The following is a 15178-nucleotide window of genomic DNA, read 5'->3' as shown; positions in this document are numbered from 1 at the left end:
TGAATGAAATATTTCACACTAGTTGGTTTTAAGGCATAAGTATGCGTGTGTGAACACTATCTGTTTTGTGTACATGTTGACATGTGGACATTTTTTTTCAGCCAGCAGGTGTGTTGATAACATTTGAGTGTGTGTGTGGACAGGCCCCGCCCTTTTTGTACTACATTTGAACCTTACCGTAATGATAAACAACCAGTAAACTTGTTGATCTATGCTGCTTCTTGATCTTACCCCCCCCCTCCTATTATCACCCTCTAACCCCCCCCCCCCCCCCCCCCCTTTCTGACATCCCTCTCTCTTCTTCCCTTCTTTCCTTTTCCGTCCGGTCCAACACCAAAGATTTTCGAACATGATTGAAATTAATAAAGTTTGGCCTCAATTACAAAAGGGGTTTATTCAGACATACCTTTGGTTTGTCTGAAGATTAATAACCCCTCTTGTTAAAGTAAAATATGTCCAACACAAGAGGCCCTCAGCTCTCATCTGCCTGCCCAGCTGTTGGACAGGACAAGTAAAACAAAAAAAAAAAAAAAAAAAAGAAACATCTACATACATTTCAGCCCTGACACTTCTATAGGGGATACTGACTCTAAACGAGTAAAATTGATCTAAATGGTGATCTTGATCTTCATGGTGACTCCTCGATTTTTGATACATTCAAAAGAAAAGAAGTGTGAAACATTGCTCAACGCCATCACTTTTGTTAGTGTTTGTTTAAATTTAGGTATTGGTATTTAGGGCAAATACGTCGAAGCAAAACTTGCTCTTTCTTTTGTAATCATTGATGTTCATTTTGTTTACTGCCATCAGACTTTGAGAGAGAACAACGTTATCAGCCTCTGGCATTGGCTGCTGTTTGTCTGGTGTGTCCTTGTTCTGCCAGATTGACTTTGCCCTAAAACTAACTGCCATCATTGGGCTATAGCTAAGTTTTGTTTATTAGAAGCAAGCACAAAAGTGCAAGACATGGAGGGTCATTGTTACGTTTTATTTTTTACTAAATTGTTACTGACGTGGAATATGAAAATTTAAAATTAAGAGCAGTGCTGCAACTAAAAAAAGAAAAACAAATGCTCTCTAGAAACTGCCAAAAGACAAACTTCTCACATAAGTATTTTATGCTCACTAAAATGACTTTTACCCATCAATCCAGAGATTAAATGTCCGTCCAAAATTGGCCGATCAAGACGCTCCATCGACCTTCAACAGGAAATGAACAGATTGAGTAAGATCTCTGCTTTTGCCACTTTTCTGTATGTTTTCAGAAAGGCTGCCATTTTTTGCATATGGATAACCTTTTTTGGGTTAATTCCCCTTCAGAATCAGGCTACGAGGATACCGAACTACAATTGTGTTGTGCTCAGGCGTTTTCTCTGATCCCCATGAAACGAACGTGCAGAGAAAGAGCAGCAAGGGTCAGATTGGTGGGAGGCAGTGAAGCCTGTGCTGCTGCCTTTGAAAAATGCTGCACGGAGACCGAGATCCTGAGACGGAGAAAGATATTGGAGGAAGGCCAAAGTGGATTTGGCAGGAGTAAGATTTTAAATTTCTGTTTCATTAGCTTGATATAGACACTCATTATGTAGCGTTAAAATGTCTGTCTTATGCACATGTCCAGGTGCTACCACTAATGACATTGAAGAGTTCTTCAAGGACAGTACTAATCAGTACATTCGCCGATATTTTCCACCAAGCTTTGCATTCACAGATTTTGAAGTGAACAAAGAAGGAAGGTAAAAACTTTTTTTTCCAAACATTCATGGAAATACAGTACAGTTTAGTGTCATGTAAAGTTAATTGACACTCATCAAAACCTTTTAGATACGATTTGGCCCTGCCTGATTCCATCACCACATGGGAAATTCAAGTTGTCACCTTCTCTCCTACATCTGGTGAGAGCAACTCTTGACTCATCCTAACTTAAAAATTTAATAACGTATTATTAGAAAGTCCTCCATATTTCTATTCTATCTTTTTTTAGGTTTATGTGTAGTAAAACCACAGGAGATCAAAGCATTCAAGAAGTCATTTGTGTCTCTGAGGTTGCCATATTCAGTGAAAAGATATGAGCAACTGTCTGTGACACCTGTTATCTACAATTACGATGACAAAGAACTAAAGGTAGAGTCAACTAAAGTTGCTCTGGAGATTACTAATGCCAAAGTCAAATTCATTATATTACATTTTTCCCTTAACACATCTTCAGGTGGCTGTGCATATGGAACAAACCGAAGGACTTTGCTCTCCTGCTTCAGCCACTCAAAGTTCCTTTGTGACGACCGTTGTGAAGCCACACTCGTCACAGTTTGTCTCTTTCTCTGCCGTCCCCATGGTAACGGGTTCCATACCCATCAAAATAAGACTCTTTGATAATGAGACCGAAATGGGAATTGATGCACAGCAAAAAAATTTGCTGGTGAAGGTTAGAGGTCAAGACACAATGTGCTAAGTCTAATATTGTTATGTATTGTAAAACAAAAGCTAAACATGTTTTACTTTACAGACAGAAGGAGCAGAAAATAGACTGGAGGAAACCCAAGTGATTCATTTAGATGGCAAGTTGTACTGTTCTTGATGACATCTAATTGACTCTTGTAGATGTGTGGGCTTTTTTTATTTATAGAAAAATATGTTTGTTTGGATAGGAAATAGCACAAGGACTCTCACCATTATTGGGACTTTACCAGACAACACAGTGCCTGAGTCCAGCTCCAATATATTCATTTCAATGGAAGGTGAGGATCGTCATATGAGCATGTGTCTTTGTGAACCACAAGAGTCTGACCCCACAAATGATCCAATTCACAGCGAATGGATTTTGCACTTCTCAAGTCAGTAATCTCCTTAATCCGGAGAAAGTTTCCAACCTGATACATCTGTACAAAGGATGCTTAGAACAGACGATGTCCACGTTTGCACCAACAACTTTAGCCATGCGTTATCTGGACCTAAGCCAACAGTGGTTTACTCTTGAACCAGGAGCCAGAGATGTGGCTCTCTCTGAGATGGAACAAGGTAAGACTACAGCAAACTTTCAAATATCCTTACTTTTAACACTGTAAGTTTAAAAACTACTTTGTTAAAACTAAAGGCTATAAAAATGACCCTAATTAGGTAGAATTTTTAATTTTTACACCAATTAAACTATGTAAAGCAATTAAAAATTAATGAATGGATGAGTGAATTTAAAATTTTGTCTCATGTGTCTACAGAGCCTCTTTACACACAAAACCTCTGCAGGCATTTGAGTAATCCTGTATTAAATGCATAACTCCTCACACTATGTTGCATTAACCAATTTCTGGTGTAAGAGGAAGTTAAAAATTAAGTTAAACAAACTTTAAAAAACAATAATATAGTTTTATCGTCTTTAGTTTAACTGTTTAGTATGAAGCATTTAACTATAAATAATATTTTCCCATGACTAATTAAATACTTTACAAAAAACATAAAAATAAAAGAACTAAGGGGAAAAAGTTATCAAGCAAGATAGATTAGCAGTTGCTATGAGCTGTAACTGCAAAAAACCTGCAAGCCGCGTATCTGTAAGAATTTGACCCTAAAAGTAAAAAAAAAAGAAAGATTGTGCAAAATAGCCTGGTTGGAAAGGGTAATATAAAAATGCATCCTCCACTATGACTGAAAAATATTGTATATTGTATATATTGTTTGCACAGCTATATTTAAACAAATCACATTGTTAACAGGGCTGCCTTAGGTAGAGGAGACTTAGGTGCAGAGGAAAATTAAAGAACAGATTAGTTTCCTAAAAATGTTAAGTCGAACAATTTATATTGAATTTGAACTATTTGTATATTGCTTTTATTTAGTTTTGCATTCTTCTGCTTTAGGTTTTTTTTTTTTTTTACATTTTGAATATTTTTTTAAATGTGATTTTTTTCTGATACCCTTTCAGGGTATTTGAGAATTCTTACTTTTAAGAATAAGGCAACGGGTGCTTATGGTGCATGGTCATCAGTACCATACAGTACTTGGTGAGTACTTTCTTTTTAATGGAGTAATTGTTTTTATTCCATTAAAAAGCAATGACAACATTCAAAGGATGTGTAAACTGGCAGTTGAAATGAACTTCTTTTGTCCTCTTCAGGGTGACTGCTCTTGTGGTCAAAATGTTATCTCTGGTAACAGAGCGTCAGAGCACTGCTGTTGGACCAAGTTCTCAACGTCTCAAAGTCGTACCACAGGACGAAATCTCACAATCAGTCAAGTTTTTGCTGTCATCACAGAAGACTGATGGCACATTTGGTGATCCACATCCTATGATACACAGAGACTCTATGGTAACCACACGTGTTGTCAAGATCTATTTTTCAATAATCACGTGTTGTTCTTTTATTAGATAAATAAAAAGTTTCAGTTTGAAGGAAATAAATGTCGTTTTTGATGCAGACAGGAACAAACAAAGACGTTGCCATGACAGCTTTTATCACCCTTGCATTGAACCGTTCCCTTCCATTTCTGCCAGACGAACTCCAAACTAACGTGGTGAGACTTAAAAATGAGAGGGACACTGTTGATGTAGAATACCACAGTATCTACTGAAAATGAAAAAGCTGTTTGGAACCAAGAGACCAGCACATTAATAAATCAAATTCAGTTTGATTAAAAAACGTTTTTAAATTTCTACTTTTGTACAGAAAACAAGCATTTCAAAAGCAATCGAGTATCTTCAGTTACAACTTGAAAACATCACACACCCTTATGCTATGGCCATCACCTCCTACTGCCTCTCAACTTGCCCGTCTGAGGAAAGAAACCGCACGGCTGCATGGAAAAAACTTCAATTAATGGTCAAAGAAGGCATGTGAAATCCAAAGCATTTTGACAAGAATGCTTAGTAGTCAAATATCCAGGCATAGAACAACAAACATATTATATGTACTTGTTTAATTATTCAACACATTTTCTTTGTGTTTAAATGATCAGCCCGCAATGACCGCTACTTCTGGTCTGATGATCCCAACATGGCCAATCAAGAACGGGCAGATGGTGTTACGATACAGACGACTGCATATGCTCTCCTGACTGCAGTGCAAGTTAAAAACGGGGAGTGGGCGGACAAAATAGCCCATTGGCTGATCAGCCAGGAAAATTATAATGGAGGTTTCTTGTCAACACATGTAAGTATGATGGTTGCTGAGACTAATTTGAAACATATCATTTTCTTCAGAGATCGCGAGTGCAGTTTCTTGTCACCACAGGACACCATCTTAGCCCTGGAGGCCCTTTCAGAGTACGAGCTGAAGAAGGGCGAATGCCCTGAGGCAAACGTGGAGGCAGAGTTCAGTGTGACAGGAAAGAATCAAGTTGTTCAGCTTTCTATGAAAAACAATAAAGAGAAGGTGGAAACAGAAATGAAGGTATCATAGACAATATTCTTTATGCACTTAATAAATAACTAAATACAAACTAAGTTTTAATCATTTTTCCCTTGACAATGTTTGTTTTAGTCTCTAACGGGGAACATAATTACCGTGCAGCTGAAAGGAAAAGGAGACATCAAGTTTAAAGTAAGCTTGATTCATTTCTCATTTAAATATTTTATGACAATACTTTGTATGAATATCCTTTTTGTAGACCGTCAAAGCTTTCCATATGTTGGACCCTGAAGATGACTGTACAGATGTTTCTATCAGTGTCACGGTGGAGGGGAAGGTGGAGTACACCGGTGAGCGTTTGTCTTTTGACTAAAAGCAAATCACCCCACCCATTCAGTAAGATCTGTCCTTGCAGCTGAGATCCTGGAGAACTATGACTATGGAGACTATGAAGAAACAGACAAAGATGGCTCACGAGTTTCACGATCGGCAGATAATTGGTTTGATTCTCACACACGAAGCAGAAGAGATCTTGAGAACGACGTGAATGCAGCCAACCTTCTTACCTACGAGGTCTGTGTCAGGTCAGTAGGAGATCGGAATCAGGATTGTTGATTATTAAATATTTAAAGATGAGAGCTTTGCACTCAAAAATATTTCTGCTTAGTTTTGTATAGAAGTCGAAAACGGCCTACCTTTTTGTTTTGCCCATTTTCTTGTAATAATGAGGTAGTAGATGTTGTTATTACAGGATAACAAATGTTGTTATGTCATCAAGATATTTATGTAGCGAGATAACGAAGAATATACTTTCTTCATTTTTCTACAATCTGCAGCAAAATGAAGCAGTTCATCAGAGAAGATTTCTCTTATCAACCTATAATGGATTACTTGGCTCACTGATCCTGGGCCTTGTTGTCAAAGACAATCTCGTGGTCTTGACATCATGAACCAAAAAATGTTGTTCTCTTGTGATAAAGAGATAGATGTCATTATTACAAAAAAGAAGAGAAAAAACCAAAAGGTAGAGGTTATTATCATGAGAAAATTATGTCATTATCACAAGCTAATGGGGAAAGAAAAAAAAGCAGGGTATGCCGTTCCCGATTTCCATAGTTTTGAGTTTAATTTAGTTTGGTTTTTTTTGGCACAGACACAGCTCAACCAGGAATCTGACAGGAATGGCCATTGCTGACATCACGTTACTTAGTGGATTTGAGGCTAAAAAGGAAGACCTGGAAAAGGTTTACCATTTTCTACTTTCTTTTGACTATTGTTATTCATGCTTGAAAAATATGTGTGGTATTAACCTCTTCTTCCGATGTCTGCATTCATGTACCAATAATCACACCTTTTTCAACCTTTTTAAAAAAGCAGATTGTAATGTGGAACACATTACAATTTCCTCTGTCTGCTTTTAATTTGGCAACTAAATCTTTAAGTATTTAAAAGAAAAGAAAAAGTCAAAAAGCCAATATCAGTTTACATTAAACAATTAATTTATTATTTTTCATCTCAGTTAAAGCGGCCACCTGAACAGTACATTACCCATTATGAGCTCATCAATGGAAAAGTGGTGATCTACTTCAATGAGGTGCATTTTAAATCAAGAAAAGTCAATGTTATTTTTGTATTTTTCTCTATATTTACTAAAAAAGTTTATCTTTAAAATGTTTCTTTAGCTTTTTGAGAAGAAGGAATGCATAAAATTTGATGCTGAACAGTTTGTACCAGTTGGCCTTCTCCAGCCGGCTGAAGCTGTGTTTTATGATTACTACGAACCAGGTAAGCAGATCTTTCTGTTAAAAAAACGAACAGGAACAAATTATAAGTATAATTAATGTAAAATAATTGGTGTTTTATTTTTCAGAAAGAAAGTGTAGAATATTTTACTCTGCCCCAAGAAGAAACAGGATGATATTCACGCTATGCTCAGAGGACGTGTGCCAGTGTGCAGAAAGTAAGCTAAAACCTATGTCTACTGATGCATTAAGTCTTATAAAATCAAGATTTTGTTTATTTTTATATGTACCGGTCACCAATGTAACTGCTTTTATAGTATTTGCTGGAAATTGTCTCTTTTTTTGATACTTTAAAGTTGGAAATCAGCAGAAATTGTAACAATTATCCAATATTTGATGTGTATTTTCTAATTCCTGGTATATAGGAGCTTCCCTAAAACTTAGGTTGAGCTTTCTTTAACAAAACAGGGCCGATTAATACTTCAAAATAATCAGGAGATTTTTTATTTTTTTTTCTAACTTGTCCTGTCCAACAGGTAGGCAGGCAGATGAGAGCTGAGGGCCTCTTGTGTTGGACATATTTTACTTTAACAAGAGGGGTTATTAATCTTCAGACAAACCAAAGGTATGTCTGGATAAACCCCTTTGTAATTGAGGCCAAACTTTATTAATTTCAACCATGTTTGAAAATCTCGGGTGTTGTAAAGAAGGGAAGAAGAGAGGGATGTTAGAGAGGGGGGGGGGGGGGGGGGGGGGTGATAGTGAGAGGGGGGGGGGGGGTAAGACCATGAAGCAGCATAGAGCAGACAGGTTTACTGGTTGTTTATCATTACGGTAAGGTTAAAATGTAGTACAAAAAGGGTGGGGCCTGTCCACACACACACTCAAATGTTATCAACATACCTGCTAGCTGCAAAAATGTCCACATGTCAACATGTACACAAAACAGATAGTGTTCACAAACGCATACCTATGCCTTTAAACCAACTAGTGTGAAATATTTCATTCATTCAATCATGCAAACTATTAGTGCAAAGGTGAGCTAACACTTGTGCTCAGGTGAGTGTTTATGTTCTTCTAAAATGGATGGTGGAATGTGAAAAGAAGGAGGGAGAGTGCCCAGCCACCCCCACACCCAGACCCCCGCCGCAGCAGCAGCGGCAGCCGGAATCCCCCCAACGCCACACAACAACGGCAGGGAACAACCGCCCCCCGGGCGACCAAGACCGCCACCCAGGCCAGGGCCAGCAGGACCGCCGCGAGGCCCCCAGAGCCAGAGAGCAAGGAGGCGCGGAGGGAAAGAGAGCGCCGCCCCAGCCCAACCAGGAAAGCAGCCCCCCAGCCGCGCCGGAAGAGCCCAACGCAGGGCCCCACCGGAGAGGGACGCCCACAGCCCCAGACGAGCACCCACCACCACCCAGGAGTTCCGGGCATCCCCCCGCCCCAACCCCAGGTACGAGCCAGGACCCCCCAAGGGAGACCCGCTCCGCGCTCCAGGCAGCCACCCACCCGGCCCACGGTTGGTCCAGGGAGGAGCAAGGCAGGGGCCCGCCGCCCCCGCCCAGGAGGGGGGAACTGCGGGGAAAAAAGGGGGCCCACAAGGGGTGTTGTAAATATGGCCCGACCAGGCTCGGCCACTGTTGGAAGTTTGGCGGGGCCCCACCCCCCAGGGACACGAACACCCCCGGCTCAGGTGTAATGTGAACCCCCCCCACCGCGCGGAGAGAGCACCGCCGGGCCCAGGAAGCCGGCACCCAGGGGACACGGCCGCCGTCGCCAAGGGGCCCGCACCCCCCACCAGGGAAGGGGTAGGGGACAGATGGACCAAGGTCCCACCTTCCTTGCAAAATGTGTGTGCGTGTATGTGTGTTTGAGAGGGTGTGTGTGTGCATGTGTGTGTGTTTATGTTGGAATGTATATATTGAAGGGGAGGGGTGTGTGTACTAAGGGGGGTGCAGTTAAAATTGGCGAGTAGAGCACTAAGGGGACATCTCCTGATTACTCAGAGTGATGTCCCATCACCCTCCCCACCAAGGGGCCCTAAATGTCTAAGGTGCGGTTAAAATTGGCGGGTAGGGTGCTAGGAGGACATCTGCTGCTTGCTGGCAGTGATGTCCAAGCACCCCCCCTACCAAGGACCCTACATGTCTAAGGTGCAAATAAAACCGAAAGAGGGGGGGCCCACTCCATACGGCAACCATAGGAGGGGGGCCACTGCCAAGTAGCTCCCCCCCAAGGCGCATCGCAGGCTAGACCCCCCATCCCCTCACCCTAATATGAGGTTATATGAGGAAGGGGGTAAGTTGGGGACAGCTGGTAGACTGTCCCCCGGTGGTCAAATAGCTGTCCCCCTGCCCCCAGCAAAGGGGCCAGGCCCACCCAGCCCAGGGACCCCACCCCCGGAAGCGCCGAGACCCCAGGCCCGGCACCACCCACCCCACACAGAGAGAGAGGAGCCAGAAAGCGTCGCCCCACCCGGAGCAAGCCCAGGCCCCCACCCCCAAACGCCGGCCCTAGAAGAGCTCTGGTCAGGCCTTGACGGGACCGAGGCAGCCAACCGGCCGGGGCAACCACCGATTGCCTCAGCGGAGACCCCGACCCGTCAGCCCCCCCGCCCCGTACCAATAGTGCCCCCCCCCCCCCCCCAGAACGCCCCCCCACAGGACAGGGCCGACAAGCCCCCCACCCCACCCCACCCCAGACCCCGCAGCCAGGCGGATGACACCCAGAGCGACCGGGGGCCCCGAGAGGGTTGTCCCGTCCCAGAGCCAGGGAAGGGCCGATCCCAGCCCCAGGTGCAGATGGGCAGCCCATCCAGCGCCGCTGCCCCCCCCCCCCCTCCCCGAGCAGGGCCCCCCGCCAACCCCCCCCCCCCCCCCCCCCCGAGCAGGGCCCCCCGCCAACCCCCCCCCCCAGCACAGGCAAAGGGACCACCCCCCCAAGCCAAGCCAGACCACCACCCCACCACCCCACCACGCACCCCCACACCCAAGCCCAGAGGACCCCGCAGCGCCCCAGCCCGCCCCACCCAGGCACCGGACCCAACCCCCCGACCAACGGAGCCCCCACCGCCCCCGCAAGGCACCGGAGGCCCCGACCCCCACCCCAAACCACGGCAGAAGGGCAAGGAGCAGCGACGACCAAGCCCCCCACCCCTTAAGTCATGGAGTCAGCCACAGGAGACCAGAGAGACTGAATTCTTTCAAAGTTACTTGAACTTTGGGCTGACATTTTTTCCAAGCTGATATGATCAAACAGCAGATTTCTGTGTTGACTTATGTTTATATTTTTCTTGTTTTTCAATTTATTAAAATAGTTTTTTTGGCAATAAAAAGAGTTATGAAAATGATAGATGCTAATCCTTCTTCTATATCGATGGCACTCATGTCACCAAGCACGGTGAGGCAGTGATTGAAACCTTAAGCCAGACTGATAAATCGGCACATACCTGCTGCCAGAGAGCCTGGACAGGTGTACAGAACCACAGTGCGTGCATGTAGCTGTCGGGTAGATTACTATCACAGTGCTCGCAAATGTCTGAGTTACTGAGACACATCTTGAGCATCCTCTGTCCAGTCTAGTAAATTCTGTGAAGAGTTTTGAGATGGATTAGCTGCAAGTTTGGACTTTTTGTCAGTTTAAAGGTGTTAAGACAGAGTTCTGACCAGAAGCTTTCATCTGTGCTGATGCTAAAATCTGCATCCCATTTTGTTGTTGGAAGGGCAATATTGTTATCTAAATTACATAAAAGTTTGTATATTTTGGAGAGAGTTCTATTCATTGAAAAATTAATCAGAGTGCTAACTACATCTGGTAGCTTTAAACCGTCGTCTTTATATTTATACTTTTTAATAATACTTGATTTAAGTTGCTGATATTCCAAGAAGTTATTTATTCCATGTTTGTCTTGAAGTTCCTGGGGAGTTATGAATCTTCTATCAATAATTACGTGCTCTAGTTGTTTTATGCCCCCTGCTTGCCAAGCTGGGAAGTGAATCATTTTTTTTGTTTATAAGGATGTCCGGGTTGTTCCAGATGGGTGTCATAATCAGGAGATTCTTTAAGAAAACCCCACAGATTTATTTCTCAAAAGTTTTTCTGCTGAGTTTTCAGGATTTGTGTTTCTTTCTTTGCAGATGATTACTGTTCTTAGCTCTGACTCAGCAGTCACAGCCTTTAGGTTTATGAGATGAGGCTACTCATCTTTTATGATGACCTGAACTAGTCACCATTCATTTTCACTGGATTGAGACTTGGTGTGGACATAGAAAACTGGGTTTGGGTGTCATTGTAGAGCCACAAAGAGCAACTGTGGTAAAGTCCTCACACTCATTCTGACTATAAATCATTTAGTCCATGCAAGATCCAATTGAAGTGTGAGAGGAGGGTTCTAGGAGAAAGGGTTATAACTGCTTCATTAACCCAATTCATAGATTGTTGATACCCATTTTTCCTTCATTGCTTTTAGGACCCTGCTATAAGGTAAAGGAAAGATTCAAATCACATGGATCCAAAAAAATCAAAAAGATTGACCGTGTCGAACATGCTTGCTTCTATCCAGTGGTGGATTATGGTCAGTACTTTATGGATAGAATGTAATATATTGACTTGAATGCATACTCAATATTCAGGGACTGTTGTTGTATTGCAGCATACATTGTGACTGTCAACAGTGTTTCCCTGAAGAGCAACTTTGAGTTGTATAAAGCAAACATAGCTAATGTCCTCAAGTCAAGTAAGTAACTTTTGAGACTTCAGTGTTAGAACATTGACCCCGAAATGACGTTGTGTCCATATATCAGACTTTTTATTTCTAATATCTTGACTCACTATTGCTCATTAGGTGGAGATCTCCTCGTTAAGAAGGAGAACTCTGTCCGAGTCTTTGCCAAGAGGCTTCAGTGCAAAGGCCAGCTGGAAGTAGGAAATCAGTACCTTATCATGGGCAAAGATGGCTCCACAACGGACACAGATGGAAAGTAAGTGGGATCAGATATCCATCCATCCATCCATCCATCCATCCATCCATCCATCAATCTTCTTCCGCTCATCCAGGACACGTTTGCCGGGGAAGCAGTCTATGCAAAGATGCTCATACTTCCCAGATATATCACTAATAACATAAAGACACTATTTTTACAGAGTTTCTTAAATTAAAAAAAACTCAAAGTACAATTCACACAAATTGCAAAATTCCACCAATAAGGTGTTACTTCTCCTGTCATTTTATTATTTGATGAATTTGATTTAACCATTTCTAAACTGTAAGTTAATTGAATTCTATTCAGAACCATTTTTCTTTCTTTTAAGAAAAAAAACTTTAATGAAATACATGAATATAGAAATGCATATGAAAAGATTTAGGTCATTGACTACTAACCTGTGTGATTTACAGTTGGGAACTAGACAAAAAGAAAATTCAGAAGAAGAGAAAATCAGTCAAAATGTAAATGACAACTATAAGTTACTCTTTAAGATATCTGAATAACTTTTTTAACAATATTTCAAAAATAAAGGTGTCTTAATTAAAACATGATAGAAACACCACAGATCTTTATCACCACAAAGTGAATGATTGAAAATGATACTTTTCTATTTTAGCTATACTTGCTATATATACTGGCTAATCTTGATGTACAAAGAGGTTATCTGATGTGCTGAAATGATCTCTGAAATTAACTTATCCATAAGTGTTCACTGTTTACACTGGTTGAGCTGTGCAACTCGACAGCGATGTGGTTAAAATAAAACACAAGGTAATATAGGCGCTAATTATCTAGCTTTATTTTAAAATTTATTTAAAGTAAAAAAATGTACTAAACGACACAGCTTTTCCAAAGAGCTACTGTCACTAAACATTCTTATGAAGACGTACCACATGTCCCTGACCTCCAAACCTGAGCCTCACAGTGATAAAAAAAACAAATATTAAATCACAGGTTATAATGAAACACAAATTTTAGTGCCTAACAGAACTTTCTTTGCAAAATGTCATCTCTATTGTGAAAAATATTTTATCAACATTTTCTTGTCATTTCTTTTTTAGAATGCAGTACCTGCTGGAATCCGACACCTGGGTTGAAAAAATGCCTTCTGCAGAGGACTGTAAAAAATCATTCAACAAGAATAACTGTAAACAGTTGAATGAATTTATTGAGGAGTACAAGATGAATGGCTGCACTCAGTGAAACAGTCTGAACTTCAACTGTAATCCAGAAACAGCAAATCCAATCAGCTAACATGCCAGTAATTAGCTTGCCTCCGCCATAACACCATTTTCAAATATAAAATGATAATAATCACTTAGTCAGACGTTATTCATGATTGCTTCAGGCTGACTTTAAATATTTGTAATTTTTAAGTGTTTTAATAGCACATATGACCATTATTTTCTTTACACATGCTTATTTTCAGTTTACATAACACTTCATATCTTTGTGTATTCAGACTTCTTTGCAAAATATGACTTATCCAAAAATGTTCAAAGAGCAATGAGAAAACATTAAAGCTTCTTGTTGAAAAATGTGCATTTGTTCATTCATGTCTTTTCCAGTGGTGTGATTCAGCTTTGCTTGATTTAGCTTTCCTGTCGAATATATTTATTTTTTCATCCCCCTCCACACTTTTTTTTTTTACGGTCAGCGAAGGATCTGAGAGGGGTCTCTGTACTCACCATAGCTTTGGTCAATGTTAACCTCTTCCCTACGTGACATATATAAGCTGAGCAGCATGGCGGGGGGGGGGGGGGGGGGGGGTACACTAAGCCCAGCAATCGTTCTGAAGTGCAGTTGCAGCCTCAAATTTCCTTCTCAAAAAAGGTTTTCTTATGTTAACTGTGGCCAAATATGGGACTTGATGCAGAAGGCACTGAGTGCAATTCAACGATTTAAAGAAAAGAGAGGGATGGAGGTGGGAAGGGGGGATGGAATGGGGGCAGTGAGGCTGAAGAGTGAGAGTATAAGTGAAGGCTTCTGTGCACATATTATTCTACTCTGTGAGGCCCGGTCCAACGAAAGCAACACTGGGAGACCGACTGTCATTTCCGAGCCAGCTCAACGCCTTCCCTGTTTCAGCCTTAGCATTAGACTTTTCATTCAATCTGAATAAATACAGGAGAAATAAATAAGCAGATCTCATGGTTACTTTGTTGCCAACATTAAATTTGAAACGAAAACCTTACTGTGTAGCCTTGTCACAAAACGTGTCAATGTTCAAGACATGATGATTTGTGCATCAAATAGTGTCATACTTGCAGAAAAAGCTGCACGTTTGACACGAGACACACTTAAAACATCTCTGATTACTATTGGACAAAAGCTAAAGAAAGATTTAGGCTGTCAATAAAGTTTGGTGAAATGCCGACCTGACAAAATAGCATTTTTTTTATATAAATTAATTTAGTTTCTTAGTCCACTTCCCAAAATGTCCTTGATGAGATGCTTACCAATCCTGACAGGGTAAATATGCTTGATCAGCATAGATGTTTGCTGTTGAAGTTTGTATTATTGTATTTTCACAGGTGTACTGTAGCCTTTTTCAAAAAGGCCAGTGCAGGGTCAGAGATGGAAGGGTGGTCTGTGGTGCTGAAAGGAGCAGTACAAAGACCCTGCCACCAGGCGCAAGGGGACCACCCAGTAGTGTAATCTTTTTATGTTTATTTTTTATTTACTTATTTCATACTTTTTTAGCAGACCAATTCAGGAAAAAAAACTGCGGACAATAATTTTTTGGTTGCAAATCGACTGACAACATCACCTTTTTTTTTTTCCTTTTAACATAATTTATACAGCATTTATACATTCAGAATCTAAAAAAACTGCTTCTGACGAGTTAATCATCAGTAGATGAAGAAACTCCTTAAAGAGCAGGAATAGTGACACAGATTTGATTCCAATGAACGTGAAATACTGATGCATTTTACACCTCTATCAGGGTGCTGTATACTAAGAGCAGAAAAAAGTGGAATTATGTGCCTGAAATCATCCTGCAGGTACAGAAGCGACCCATTGAGGGTCAGTATTGCAAAAAACGAGACCATTCAAGGCTAAGAAATGAAGTAAGAGTGTCTGCATATTCTTATGACGCCATGTTCATCCC

General features: G+C 41.3%; 1 protein-coding gene across 1 annotated transcript in view; it reads left to right on the top strand.

The window, feature by feature from the left end:
• c4b (complement C4B (Chido/Rodgers blood group)) overlaps positions 1-13597 on the top strand; it is a 32512-nt gene extending 18915 nt beyond the window's left edge. Inside the window, 26 exon segments of the mRNA NM_001104697.1 lie at positions 1154-1225; positions 1321-1533; positions 1619-1733; positions 1822-1892; positions 1982-2121; positions 2207-2422; positions 2504-2555; positions 2646-2735; positions 2809-3015; positions 3917-3995; positions 4109-4301; positions 4411-4506; positions 4659-4821; positions 4948-5141; positions 5223-5381; positions 5472-5531; positions 5599-5689; positions 5755-5923; positions 6493-6583; positions 6859-6933; positions 7022-7124; positions 7210-7299; positions 11550-11654; positions 11733-11816; positions 11925-12060; positions 13128-13597. Coding sequence (NP_001098167.1) covers positions 1154-1225; positions 1321-1533; positions 1619-1733; positions 1822-1892; positions 1982-2121; positions 2207-2422; positions 2504-2555; positions 2646-2735; positions 2809-3015; positions 3917-3995; positions 4109-4301; positions 4411-4506; positions 4659-4821; positions 4948-5141; positions 5223-5381; positions 5472-5531; positions 5599-5689; positions 5755-5923; positions 6493-6583; positions 6859-6933; positions 7022-7124; positions 7210-7299; positions 11550-11654; positions 11733-11816; positions 11925-12060; positions 13128-13269 — 3206 coding nt within the window. The 3' untranslated portion in view covers positions 13270-13597.
• The last annotated feature ends 1581 nt before the right edge of the window (positions 13598-15178 follow it).

The sequence above is a fragment of the Oryzias latipes genome, chromosome 16 (genome assembly GCF_053564925.1).
Source record: "Oryzias latipes strain Hd-rR chromosome 16, Olatipes_Hd-rR_3.1".
NCBI lineage: Eukaryota > Metazoa > Chordata > Actinopteri > Beloniformes > Adrianichthyidae > Oryzias > Oryzias latipes.
The sequence above is the reverse complement of the archived record's forward strand: the minus strand, read 5'-3'. Positions and strand labels throughout refer to the sequence as shown.